The sequence below is a fragment of the Scyliorhinus canicula genome, chromosome 26 (assembly GCF_902713615.1).
Source record: "Scyliorhinus canicula chromosome 26, sScyCan1.1, whole genome shotgun sequence".
Classification (NCBI taxonomy): Eukaryota; Metazoa; Chordata; class Chondrichthyes; order Carcharhiniformes; family Scyliorhinidae; genus Scyliorhinus; species Scyliorhinus canicula.
The window spans coordinates 747,473-761,384 of record NC_052171.1 but is presented as its reverse complement, the minus strand read 5'-3'; the positions used below and the strand labels follow the sequence as shown (position 1 = coordinate 761,384).

The following is a 13,912-nucleotide window of genomic DNA, read 5'->3' as shown; positions in this document are numbered from 1 at the left end:
AGTCGGGCAGCATCTGTGGAGAGAAACAGAGTTGACATTTTGGCGTTGTTGATTACCTTCCTCAGTGAAGCAGTTTTTTCCCTTTCAGAGGTCTTGCAAATGAGAGATTCAAGTAAAGCATACTCTGCACACTCATTGAAGATCCCATGGCTCTGTTCAGAAAAATGCAGGGACATAGAACCTTTGGTGGTAAACATTTATTCTTCAACAACATGAACTGAAAACAGATAGTGTGCTATTGTGTGCTGTTTTCTGTATCTTGCTGGGTGCAAGCTGGCTGTTACATAAGATATAGGAGCAGAATTGAGCTATTTGGCCCATCAAGTCTGCTTCACTATTCAATCATGGCTGATCCTGTCCCTTCTCCAGAACCCTTCAATCCATTAAAAATCCATCTGACTCCTCAATTTGCTTTCTGTCCCAGAATGCACCTCACCCACCGTACTCGGCTCTGAATATACACCAATAAGTTGTACAGGGATGTCTCTCGCCCCTTGCGCAGCCACAAAGGTCTTTCGAGCAATGATCAGTGGCTCTATTGCCAATGCAAATAGCCGGGGGGACATAATACACCCCTGCTGAGTACCCCGATGCAGAGCAAAGTACCCAAACTCATGGTATTTGTGCGAACACTCTCCATTGGTTCCCTATAGGGCAGCTGTACCCACACCGCAAAGCTTGGCCTAATCCCAAATCTCTCTCGGGCCGCCATCAAATACCCCCACCCTACCCGAATGCCCTCTACACATCCAGCGCCACCACCATTTCCGTCTCCTTTCCCTCGGTTGGCGTCATGATCACCTTCAGCAACCGTCTAACATTCGAGAACAGCTGCCTTCACTTGACAAACCCTGTCTGATCTTCTATTACTCTTGGGAGGCGCTACTCCAACTTTGCCTCCAGCACCTTCGCCAGTATCCTGGCATCGACATTCATTAAGGATGTGGGCCCAGCTTAATGAAAGATATTTCTCCCAAATTCTGCTACAGATCATAGGAGTATTTATAAACTCAGCTTTAAAGGTGTCAGAAATGTGCACTTATTGCAAATTGTTGAAATGTTGGATAAGTTAAAAACATCTGCCCATGGTGAAAATTAGTTGTCACAGCAATTATAGATATTTATGGAAAATATGCTCTGGTTTTGTGATTTACATCAGTTTCCCAGGCGTTTTCCTTGTTGCGAGTCAGTCAGTTGCTTGAGTTAATGGCAGCCTTGTTTTGACATGAAGCGTGTAATGGGTCGGCATGGCAGCACAATGGTTAGCACTGTTGCTTCACAGTGCCAGGGTCCCAGGTTCGATTCCCGGCTTGGGTCACTGTCTGTGTGGAGTCTGCACTTCTCCCCGTGTCTGTGTGGGTTTCCTCCGGGTGCTCCAGTTCCTCCCACAAGTCCCGAATAGGTGCTTGTTCGGTGAATTGGACATTCTGAATTCTCCCTCAGTGCAATCCGAACAGGCGCCGGAATGTGACGACTGGGGGCTTTTCACAGTACTTCATTGCATTGTTATGTAAGCCTACTTGTGCCAGTGAAGATTATTATGTTATGTATTTTTGGAGCATTGATAATCTGCCTTTCCTGCTCATCTGATTGTGGAGGAGTGACAGGAATCAGGTGGTGGCCAGCAGAGATGTTCCATTCTGGCACTGCTGTATCGCCAAGAAGCAAGCTTTTTATGTGCCCATGCTTTGTATCTCCTACTTCGGTGAAATGAATTAACTAGATGTGGGCCATGACCAATTGTAAATTTTGCTGAAACATTGTGATTGTTGTGTCATTAAACTGACATATAGGGGAATAAAGGAGCTGAGCATTGGTTTCATAAAATATTGTTGAACCTCCGATCGTTATATTATGTCCTTGGAAGTATTGGCTGTGATTTGGGAGTTGGTTTTCTGCGAATTGATGATTAACTTCAGGAATCATAAAGATGGTCTTTAGTCTTAATCGGTCTCCCTGTGTGTTGGATCAAGTTCGTCCCCCCTCACTGCTGTCTGTGTCATCTTGGAATGGGCACATTGGCTGCCAGGCTTGTTAAACATTAGTATAGCATTTGAAAATAATTGTATTTGGATTTGTTTATGGTCACATCTACCGGGGTACAATGAAAAGTATTCCACCCTGGAACACCGAGATAACAAAGACACCTATGTCAGACTCCTATTTATTGACTACAACTCAGCCTTCATAGATTTCATAGAATTTACAGTGCAGAAGGAGGCCATTCGGCCCATCGAGTCTGCACCGGCTCTTGGAAAGAGCACCCAACCCAAGCCCACACCTCCACCCTATCCCCATAACTCAGTAACCCCACCCAACACTAAGGAGAATTTTGGACACGAAGGGCAATTTAGCACGGCCAATCCACCTAACCTGCACATCTTTGGACTGTGGGGAGGAAACCGGAGCACCCGGAGGAAACCCACGCAAACACTGGGAGAACGTGCAGACTCCGCACAGCCAGTGACCCAAGCTGGGAATCGAACCTGGGACCCTGGAGCTGTGAAGCAATTGTGCTACCCACTGTGCTACCGTGCTGCCCACACATGCTTCAATACCATCATTCCTACGAAACCCATCTCCAACGCCTTGGCCTCAGCTCCTCCCTCTGCGACTGGATCTGAACTTTCTAACCCACAGGCCACAATCAGTAAAGATAGGCAACAACACCTCCTCCACGATCATCCCTCAACACCGGTCCCCACAAGGCTGTGTCCTCAGCCCCCTACTATACTCCTTATACACCTCTGACTGTGTGGCCAAATTCCCCTCTAACTCGATTTCAAATTTGCTGATGAGACCACCGTAGTGGGTCAGATTTCAAATAATGACGAGACAAAGAGTACAGGAATGAGATGGAGAATCTGGCGAACTGGTGCGATGACAATAATCTCTCCCTCAATGTCAACAAAAGAGATTGTCATCGACTTCAGGTGGCACAGTGGAGAACATGCCCCTGTCTACATCAATGGGAACGAAGTAGAAAGGGTCGCGAGCTTCAGGTTTTTACGTGTACAGATAACGAACAGCCTGTCCTGGTCCCCCCCATGACGACACTATAGTTGAGAGAGCCCACCAACGACACTACTTTCTCAGAAGAGTAAGGAAATTTGGCATGTCAGCTACGACTCTCATCAACTTTTACAGATGCACCACAGAAAGCATTCTTTCTGGTTGTATCACAGCTTGGTATGGAGCCTGCTCTGCCCAAGACCGCAGGAAACTACAAAAGGTCGTGAATGTAGCTCAATCCATCACACAAACCAGCCTCCCATCCATTGACTCTATCTATAATTCCCGCTGCCTCAGAAAGGCAGCCAGCATAATTAAGGACCCCACGCACCCCGGACACCTCCTTCCGTCAGGAAAAAGACAGCAAAGTTTGAGGTCACGGACCAACCGACTCAAGAACAGCTTCCCTACTGCCATCAGAGTTTTGAATGGATCTACCTCGTATTAAGTTGATCTTTTCTCTACACCTTGCTATAACTGTAACATATTCTGCAGTCTCTCCTTCCTTCCCTATGTACGGTATGCATTGTTTGTACAGCATGCAAGAAACAATACTTTTCACTGTATACTAATAGTGACAATAAATCAAATCAAAAAAGTATTGTTCTGCATGCAGCTCAGGTGGATCATTCCGTACATGAAAAGAAAATTCGTAATAGGGCAAACATAAATTACACAATTTAAATACATAGACACAGGCATTGGGTGAAGCATACAGAAGTTCAGTGCGACTCGGTAGTGAAGATGTGTGAAGAGATCAGTTCAGTCCGTAAGAGGGCAATTCAGGACTCTGGTAACAGTGGGGAAGAAGCTGTTTTTGAATACGTCAGTATGTGTTCGCAGACTTTTGTATCTCCTGCCCGATGGAAGAAGTTGGAAGAAAGCATAAACTGGGTTGGAGGGGTCTTTGATTATGCTGCCCGCTTTCCCCAGGCAGCGGGAGGTGCAGACAGAGTGAATGGATGGGAGGCGGGTTCATGTGATGGACTGGGCGGTGTTCACGGCTCTCTGTAGTTTCTTCTGGTCTTGGGCTGAGCAGTTACCATACCAGGCAGTGATGCAACCAGATAGGATGCTTTCTATGGTGCACCTGTAAAAATTGGTAAGAGTCAATGTGGACGTGCTGAATTTCCTTAGTTTTCTGAGGAGGTATAGGCGAATCAGGACAGATTTTTGGTGATCTGCACACCTTGGAATTTGAAACTGCTAACCATCTCCACCTCGGCCCCGTTGATGCTGACAGGGGTGTGTACAGTACTTTGCTTCCTGAAGTCAATGACCAGCTCTTCAGTTTTGCTGACACTGAGGGACAGATTGTTGTTGTTACACCACCACTCTAACTTCTCTATATCCCTCCTGTATTCTGACTCGTCGTTGTTCGAGATGCGACCCACTATGGTCGTGTCGTTAGCAAACTTGTTGATGAAGTGGAACCAAATTTTGCCATGCAGTTGTGTGTGTATCGGGAGTACAGTAAGGGGTTAAGTACGCAGCCTTGCGGGGCCCCAGTACTGAGGACTCGTGGAGGAGATGTTGTTTATCCTTGCTGATTGTGGTCCATGGGTCAGAAAGTCGAAGATCCAGTTGCAGAGTTTGGAGTCAAGTCCAACGTTTTGGAGCTTTGATACGAGCTTGGCTGGCATTATGGTGTTGAAGGCGGAGCTTAACAGTGAACAACTAATGGCAATGCAACCCATATTGGTTCTCTAATGTCCTTTTCGAGAACAAAGCCTGCCATCCTTCCCTGGATTGGCCAATATGTGACTCCAAACTGCTAACTGAAAGTCCTCTCAATCCACTCAGTTGTGGTCAAAAAGACAGCTCCACCACCACCATTTCAAGAGCAATTGGCTCTGGACAATAAAAGTTTCCCCTCCGAGCAATGTTGACACTGAAAGAAGGAAAAAAAAAGGGAGGATTTTGGGAGACGTTAAATCTCCAAGTCGATTTAAACCATATTTTTACTCCATATTGAGAGTACAGTTAATCCTGCCAGGCCTTTGTCAAATGCTAGGGGATTGAATGGGGATGCTGCTCTGCTGCAGTGCTGCATTTATGAACAAAAGAAGAAAGTGAAGAAGAGAGTCTGCTGTCCGGATCGGAATCGTGTGTATTTTGAGTCAATTTGTATAATTTCCATATTGAATAAATTTGGTTTGTGATAACGTAGCATTGATTGCAGTGTTAGTTGTGATACAATGAATCATAGAATCATACAATTTACAGTGCAGAAGGAGGCCATTCGGCCCATTGAGTCTGCACCAGCCCCTGGAAAGAGCACCCCACCTAAGCCCACACCTCCACTATCCCCACACCCCCACCCTATCCCCGTAACCCCACCTAACCTTTTTTGGACACTACGGGCAATTTAGCATGGCCAATCCACCTAACCTGCACATCGTTGGACTGTGGGAGGAAACCGGAGCACCTGGAGGAAACCCACGCAGACACCGACAGTGACCCAAGCCGGGAATCAACCCTGGGACCCTGGAGCTGTGAAGCAACTGTGCTAACTACAGTGCGATCGTGCTGCCCAATTATTAAATAAAATTATTTCATGTTTGAGAAAATTCAGCATTCCTTCTCTTTTTAAGGCAATAACTGATATGAAAATCGTGTTCATGAACAACCTTTGAAACCTATTTTGAACATAATGAATATCAGTGTTTCAATTCAGTATCATTTCATGCTTCAGATAGTAACTTTGCTTGTGAAGTTTCCTGAACTGGCTGCCTTTTGCAAATAAAATCTTGTTAAAATGTCACCCTTTAATTTTGTTCAAAGTAGAATTAAAGCACTCTGGTCCAAGAGGGGCCTTGTGCGACTTGATATGTGATCAAATTCTGCTTTGTTTGCCAGATAAAACAATAAAGTTGTGGAAAATCAGTGAAAGAGACAAACGACCAGAAGGTTATAACTTGAAAGAGGAGGATGGTAGATACAGGGACCCTGCCACAGTCACTACACTTAAGGTGAGCATGCAGTACCAACTGTTCTCAGTTCATCAAAATTTACCATGTTTCAATGCATTTCTCCCTGGTGATTGTGATGTGTGAAATAGAGTAAAGAATTGCTTTTGTCGGTAAAATTCTGGGGTACTTTTACACTGTTTATGCAGAGCCCCAGAATCCAAACACAGGGCAAGTTGTGTCCCATGTTCAATTAAACAGGCCCCAGCCCTCACTGCAGATAGAACACCTAGAAATGAAATGTATCTAGTGTCTTGAATGAGATGAAACAGCCCATGCAGGTTTGCTCACAGACAAAATATGTCATTGAACTATAACAGATGTTCAGATTAATTACTCCAAACTCTGTCAAAGTGGTAGGTTTTTAGCAGTGGCTCAGAGGAGCAAAGCGAGATTGAGAGGTTCAGCAAGGGGATTCCAGAATTTTTAGGTCCTTTGTAGCTGAAGGCAAAACTGAGATGGTTGGAATGATTAAAATCATTGATGGCTCAAGAGCTTGACTTGGAGAAGCAAAGGGGGAGTCAGGCTGGAGGAGGTTACAGATGAGGGAAGGGGTGAGGCCATGGGGAAACTTGAAAGCGAGGATGCAAATTTTGAAGTAGAGGCAGTGCTGAACCAGGAGTAAGGTAAGACAGCAATAAAGTCAATTTTGCACAAGATGGAAGAAGTTAGGTTGGCCAGAACTGCATTGGGATCAAGGTAACAAAAGCATGAACGCAACGGCAGCTGGCTTCTTGGACATCAGCTGGTTTACCCTGTAGCCTGCATTTTCTGTTGTCTGTATCTGGTGTTTGTGAATATTGCCGCAAGATTTCTGTATTGTATTTTTTCTGTATTCATTGATTTACTAGCATCTTATCTGTATAGTTTACATTACAAAACACTGCTTTCATGTCATTGTATGTGTGCCAACTCTTGGCTCATGCAGTCGAAAGCCAATACCTTACTCCTGCAGTCTCCTGATTGGCATGTAGTTTTCTCTGTTTAGCCACTTGGCTGTGAAAAGATAGAACAAACCCTACCTTCACTGCTGTGTCCAAACATTTCACGCTCCAGGAATTCTCTGCAGACATAAAGTTTGTCACTTCCTTCTCCTTTTGACATTAAAAACTTATCATCATTAATTCACCAAACACAGGGCACTTTTTTTGTTTTAAAAGTTCTTCACAATGTAAAAATAAAGTTTTTTTTTTGGACTGACAAGTGCTTGTTTTCTTTTGTAAAGCTAACATTAACTTTGAGAAGGAAGTTGAAGAAAACCTTGTGTTGTCTGCCCTGCTGCTTCTCCCATTGCATGCAAAACCTTCAGAAGAGCTTCTTTGAAGTGGTCTGCCATGCTCTGCTCTGTTTGTTCCTGGTTTAACGTTTTGTTTCTCATTCTCAGGTTCCAGTATTCAAACCAATGGATTTAATGGTTGAAGCAAGCCCTCGAAGAATATTTGCTAATGCGCACACATATCATATAAACTCTATTTCAGTCAATAGTGACTATGAAACTTACTTATCAGCGGATGATCTTAGGATTAACCTGTGGCATTTAGAAATCACAGACAGAAGTTTTAGTATCCTTACCAAAGTGCACTTGAATCCCTTTCTGAACCACAAATGTTTATTTTGGCAGCATAAGTATCTAGCCAAAGTGCTCTTCTGTACAATGGATTGTTATGCATCTTTTTTTCATTAAGTTGGTACAGGCAATTTGTGGCTGAACCATACAGACATGATTGTATTAGTGCAAACTGTGAATTGAGCTCGAGATAGGTGATATCAGCCAAGATGGCTGTGCAGTATTACAATTTGGCCTCGGTGCTCTCAGTCAAGCAGTGGGAAATTAGCCAGAAACCTGGCTCCTTTTGTCTGTCCAGGCATCCCTGTGAATGGATGTCGTCTATGGATATTGGCTCTGTTCATTGAGGTGAGAACACCTTGATGGCATTCATGTGATTTGAATATGATTGGCAGCCATTTGGAGAGTCAATGGATCTACACTGAATGGAATTTGATCCCAATAGGAATTAGCATCTTGAGAAGAAGAATGATAAAATTATCCCTCGGGATAAAACCTGTCCGATGTTTCAAAAACAGAACATACTGGATAATAACATCAGGTCTGACAGCATCTGTGGAGAGAGAAGGGAGCTCACGTTTTGAGTCTGTATGATTCTGTCAAAGCTATTTCCTGGTGCACACCTGAAAAAGCTTGGTCTCTATCTGTTTGCTCTTTCTCGCTTTTCCCCCATGGTCACAATCTACAAATCGTTAATCTGACAAGCCGAGCTGTTATATTTGACTTAGCACCAATTTAGACTCTTCCCATCTCCTCCACTCTGGCAGATCAGCTTTGTCAAGTCTGACAGCTGCTTGAGGCAGTTCACATGAGTCATGCGTGAACACTCTCACTCCCTGTTGTAGAAAGCTGCCTGCCTGACCAAGCTTCAACAGGCAGTTGCAAAACTATTAAGTCAATGCACAGTGCCAGTCGATTTGATTTTTTTGTGGAATGAAGCATTTCTGGGTGTGAACTTGGAGGGTGAGCTTTGAGGGATATGCGGGAGTATGATAATGCAAGTTGCGTGACGGGATAGGCAGCCATGCAGTGAGTCAGGATTTTGTGAAATTAGGGCTGTGGCAGTTTCAGAGTTCAGCTGGGAGGCCATTTTATTAATTGTGCTAGGATAAGAGTTGATCATCCATTCAACATATCAAGGAATTAAGTTGCAACCAGCTGACAAGAGTCTATCCCATTTCCTTCATGTGCTAATTTGAGAAAAATGAGATCCAGCATCACAAAAGCCAATTGAAAACTGCGTGTAATGATTTGACAAACTCAAGCATCCATCCTTTTCGCTTACAATTTCTTTGTGATGGGTGTTGCTGGGACAGAAGCCTGTGTGACAAGAGATGAATGGAAAGGGATTGAGTGGTGTGAGAAGGTGGCTGGGACATGGTTGATTGTCTCGGGGGTAATAATGTTGATGAATTCCTAATTTCACACTTCTCCAAGATGCGTCTTTCACATCCTCTAACCAAACCAGGATGACATTTTTATCTGTTTGATAATCCAAGTATTGTCCTTGATGGCCTGTGTCTCAGATATTGTAGATATCAAGCCTGCTAACATGGAGGAGCTGACTGAAGTGATTACAGCAGCAGAGTTCCACCCTAATCAATGCAACACATTTGTATACAGCAGCAGCAAGGGAACCATTCGACTGTGTGACATGCGAGCAGCTGCCCTATGTGACAAACATGCCAAATGTAAGTGTACTGTTCAGACTTCAATGAAATGTATTTTTAATAAATGCTGCATTCGCACAGATCAAAATCATGTACTTAAATCAGAAACCAGCAGCACCATAGCGACACGGTAGCACAATGATTAGCACTATGGCTTCACAGCGCCAGGGTCCTAGGTTCGATACCCGGCTTGGGTCACTGTCTGTGCAGAGTCTGCACGTTCTCCACATGAATGTGTGGGTTTCTTCCGAGTGCTCTGGTTTCCTCCCACAAGTCCCAAAAGACGTGCTGTCGGGTAATTTGGACATTCTGAATTCTCCCTTAGTGTACCCGAACAGGCGCCGGAATGTGGCGACCCGGGGCTTTTCACAGTCATTCCATTGCAGTGTTAATGTAAGCCTACTTGTGACAAATATTACATTATTATCGGTTGCAAACCAGAATTCTTTGGTCGCCATGACTATTAAAGCAGCCTCCTCCTCCTGTTTGCAGACAACAGCTGGGGCAACAAGTTATATTTGCCTAGACGTGTAGGGTAATATACGTTTGAGAATATTACTTCAGGCTTTTCTGATGGCTGAGTGTGTTCCATGTGCTGCTGGGGCATAGCAATGTGGAGAGTCCCAGGTTTAATTCCTGCACTGAACAGACTGATTTAAGATTGCTGGAGCATTATATCCCGTGTTTCTTCAACCTCCACCATGCAATCATGGCAAGCTATACTTGTGCTTTATTCCCTCTAATTACCTCCGCCTTGCCAACTCTCTGATTTAAAAGAAAACTCCTGAAACTCTCTTCTCTCCAATTGGACACTTGCGCCCCCATCTCATCTTCCTTCTGGGTAGCGTACACTGATTTTACTTATTGCTCCTCAGAGAATTCTAAGCCTGCCCTCGTCGTACAAATGATGCGCTGTAGAGAAAGGTTACTTGGTGGAAGAGTCATACAATCATAGAATGGTTGCAGGAAATTTGGATAGTTGCACCTGTGTTGACCATGTACAAGAGCTACTCTGCTGGTCCCACGTACCTGCCTTTGTCCCAGAGCACTGCAATTTGTCAGTCCTCAGATACTTATCCTATTCCCCTATATAAACCATGATTAAATCTGCCTCTGTTGTACTGTCAGTGTCTTGCCACATGTTAATCAGTTGCAACAAGGTTTTTCTCAAATCATCTTCTGCCAGTCACCTTAAAGCTTGTCCTCGGGTTCTTGACATCCCTCCTGATGCAAAAGTTTCCCTGTATTTATTCTGTTCAGATCACTCATGATTTTGTGGTTCACTTGTGAAAAGCAAATTGATAAACTTGCAGCAGCTGTGAGGCTTGTCGCATATGAGAATGGTGACATGGCTGTCAAAATTCGGCACCGCCTGATCTACCAATTAATTCTGTCGATTGGCATCATGTGTTAATTTGCAATATTTCTATTCAGAAACTGAGGGAGAGCACCAAAATCATTTCACAGGTGACATTAACATGGCGATTTATTTGCAGGACTATTGCAGCTTACCATGAAAGGAATGTGTGTAAGTAATCGTAGACCATTCTGTGGCTCTGAGCCTTCGGTATATTATCAAAGGAAGACTGTTTCAACTGTCATCTGTTTGGTCAAACATGTACTGCCATTACTGTATGCCTTCTAGCTGAAGCAGACGAGTATGACTTGAATATAATTGGCAGGAGGGATAGAAAACCGGACGACAAACTTTAAGGTGACTGGCAGAAGTTGATTTGAAGCAAAACTTGTTGTAAGTGGTTCGGATCTGGGAAACACTTAAATGTTGTGTTGAACATATTGAACAATTAGGATAACAGGAAGTTTGGCATGGACAACTGGAACCATAACAAGAATGAAGGCGACTAATTGTCAGGGTGTTTACTGTCCCAACTTTTTATTTCCTTCCTAGTGTTTGAAGAACCTGAAGACCCCAGTAACAGGTCCTTTTTCTCAGAAATAATTTCTTCAATATCAGATGTCAAATTCAGTCACAGTGGTCGCTACATGATGACACGAGATTACCTATCTGTCAAAATCTGGGACTTGAATATGGAAAGCAGACCCGTGGAGACATACCAGGTACACAGACTTCTGCCATTTTGTGCTGTGCGTTATTCCTGAGCGCTTGTGATGTTGCTTACTACCGTGTGATTTGTCAGCTGCAGCTCAGTTGATAGCACGCGTCTCTGAACCACAAGGTTCCAGGTTCAAGTTCCACCTGAGTGGAAAAAAATCAAAGCTTACAGTGAGGGAGTGCTGTGATTTTGGAAGGTCGTCCTGCAGATGAGATGGTCAACCCTGGTCTCAGCTGCCTGCTCGGGCAGGCAGACCATGAGATGGTCAACCCTGGTCTCAGCTGCCTGCTCGGGCAGGCAGACCATGAGATGGTCAACCCTGGTCTCAGCTGCCTGCTCGGGCAGGCAGACCATGAGATGGTCAACCCTGGTCTCAGCTGCCTGCTCGGGCAGGCAGACCATGAGATGGTCAACCCTGGTCTCAGCTGCCTGCTCGGATGGATGACACTATTTTGAACAAGAGCAGGGGAGTTGGCCCTTATGTGCTGGCCAATATTTCTCCCTTAATCAACATCACAAAAGAATAGATGAACTGCTCATTATCAGTTCTGTTTATGGGAGTTTGCAGAGTGCACCCTGGCTGCTGTTTTCTCCACATTAAAACCGTGATTTCAAAAAGTTTTTTAAAAAAAACTTGCATTGAGATGTCCAGTGGTCATGAAAAGTGCAAGTCTGTCTTTTATTTTGCAGTCACAAGGTGAAGGACATTGCATACCATTCCCTTTGTGACTGTGCCGAACATTTCCAGTTCAGGCACCGTGCAGATGAGCATAGCTCTGTTTGCACAGTCTTACTAATGCATCAGAAGAAAGGCACCTGTTGAAGCAGCATGACATATTTCTGTCTTGTGTATACATATCGAACAAAATTGCCAATGAATGACATATTCAGGGAAGTTAGCAGTGCAAACCTGTTTCCAGAAAACTGGTCCAAACTGTTAAAGTAACTAAAATGAGAGTATAGCAGTTCCTCATTGTGTGTCTGGTATGTCAACACCCTTTTCATTTAAACTGCTGAGTTATTCATATTAACATCTGCTTCAAAAAGGAACTCGTGGTAACTTGTATTTTGCAAGGTACATTTGATGGTGTGAATTAAATTTGGTTGGTCAGCTGTGTGTCGCTCACACGTGGGTGTGGATGATTGTACTTATCCTTTTTGGATGCTAGCTTTGGAACAGAATAAGGCAACTTTGCATGGTAAAGTACATTGTGACATGGCAGCCTTCCCCCAATATTGCATTGATGTGTCCTCTGTCATGTCACCCTGGGCTTGTGTGCAGTGAACTGCAGGCCCACAGGTGAAATTTAAGTGTGTGCGTGTGGTGTGTTCTGGCTGAAGAAATTCCTCCTCATCTCTGTTTTAAAGGATCGTCCCTTTAGTCTGAGATTGTGTCCTCTGGTTCTAGTTTTTCCTACAAGTGGAAACATCCTCGCCACGTCCACTCGAACCAGGCCTCGCAGTATCCTGTAAGTTTCTATAAGATTCCCCCCCCCTCATCCTTCTAAACTCCGAGTACAGACCCAGAGTCCTCAACAGTTCCTCATATCACAAGGCCTTCATTCCAGAGATCATTCTTGTGAATCTTCTCTGGACCATATCCTTCCTTGATACGGGGCCCCAAACTGCTCACAATACTCCAAATGGGGTCTGACCAGAGCCGTATACAGCCTCAGAGGTACATCCCCGGTCTTGTATTCTAGCCCTCTTGACATGATTTTCTCCACTTGATTTAAAGATTAATATCTCAATTAATGATCCCTGAACCAAAAAAAAAAGAAATGGAAACAAAGCAAAATCCAAACAATGGTCTCTAACACCGTCTAAACACTTTGCTGATTCTTCTTGGATTGATGCAAGGACAAAAAGACTTTTGGCCCAGATGAAAATGACACCAACTGAACTAAGTTTATCCTTTGATGCATGTTAACTTATCTGGCGCATGGAGGAAGTGTACGGATAAACTGACAGAAATGTAGCTGCACAGGAAAATCCTGATTGGGTCCTGCAGTCACATTGAGTTGCTGGAGCCTTTGCAGGTCTCATCAAATATAACTTGGGTTTGAGCTGACACCAACACTGAATTTTTGTTTTGACTTCATGGAAAAGTTTGGTGCATCAGTTGCACCTTTTGCTTGCTGATTCGTGTGACTGTGCTGCAGCTCACATGGTTGTTCTTTTGTGCTTTTCTCCAAGTGTTTTCTCAAAGACTTCTGTTTGAGCTAACGTAATGGAAAACATTGTATTACACTGAAAGGATGGGCATCACAAGCAAAGCAAGCATTGATTGCCTATCCCCAGTTCCACATGATACTCCAACAGTGCATGAATTTAGTGAAGAAGAAGAAACTTTAATCTACTTCTTTGGAGAGGGCCGTTGACGGTTACAGGCAATGCCCAAATTGAAATGGTTAATTTGGAAGTTTAATTCGATTCTGACGAGTAGAGAACAGTATCCAGCTCTCATCTGAGATCAAGGATGGCACGGTGGGGCAGTGGTTAGCACTGCCGCCTCACGCCACTGAGGACCAGGGTTTGATCCTGGCCCCGGGTCACTGCCTGTGTGGAGTTGCACATTCTCCGTGGGTCCCAGCCTCACAACCCAAAGGTGTGCAGGGG

At 44.3% G+C, this 13,912-nt stretch overlaps 1 protein-coding gene across 2 annotated transcripts in view; it reads left to right on the top strand.

The window, feature by feature from the left end:
* The window catches only part of LOC119957320 (serine/threonine-protein phosphatase 2A 55 kDa regulatory subunit B alpha isoform), an 88,672-nt gene that overhangs the window by 59,508 nt on the left and 15,252 nt on the right, over positions 1-13,912 (top strand). For both annotated transcript variants that reach the window (XM_038785203.1, XM_038785202.1), the window contains 4 exons: positions 5,872-5,984; positions 7,366-7,543; positions 9,075-9,239; positions 11,128-11,297. In XM_038785203.1, coding sequence (XP_038641131.1) covers positions 5,872-5,984; positions 7,366-7,543; positions 9,075-9,239; positions 11,128-11,297 — 626 coding nt within the window. The remainder of the gene's footprint in view (positions 1-5,871; positions 5,985-7,365; positions 7,544-9,074; positions 9,240-11,127; positions 11,298-13,912) is intronic.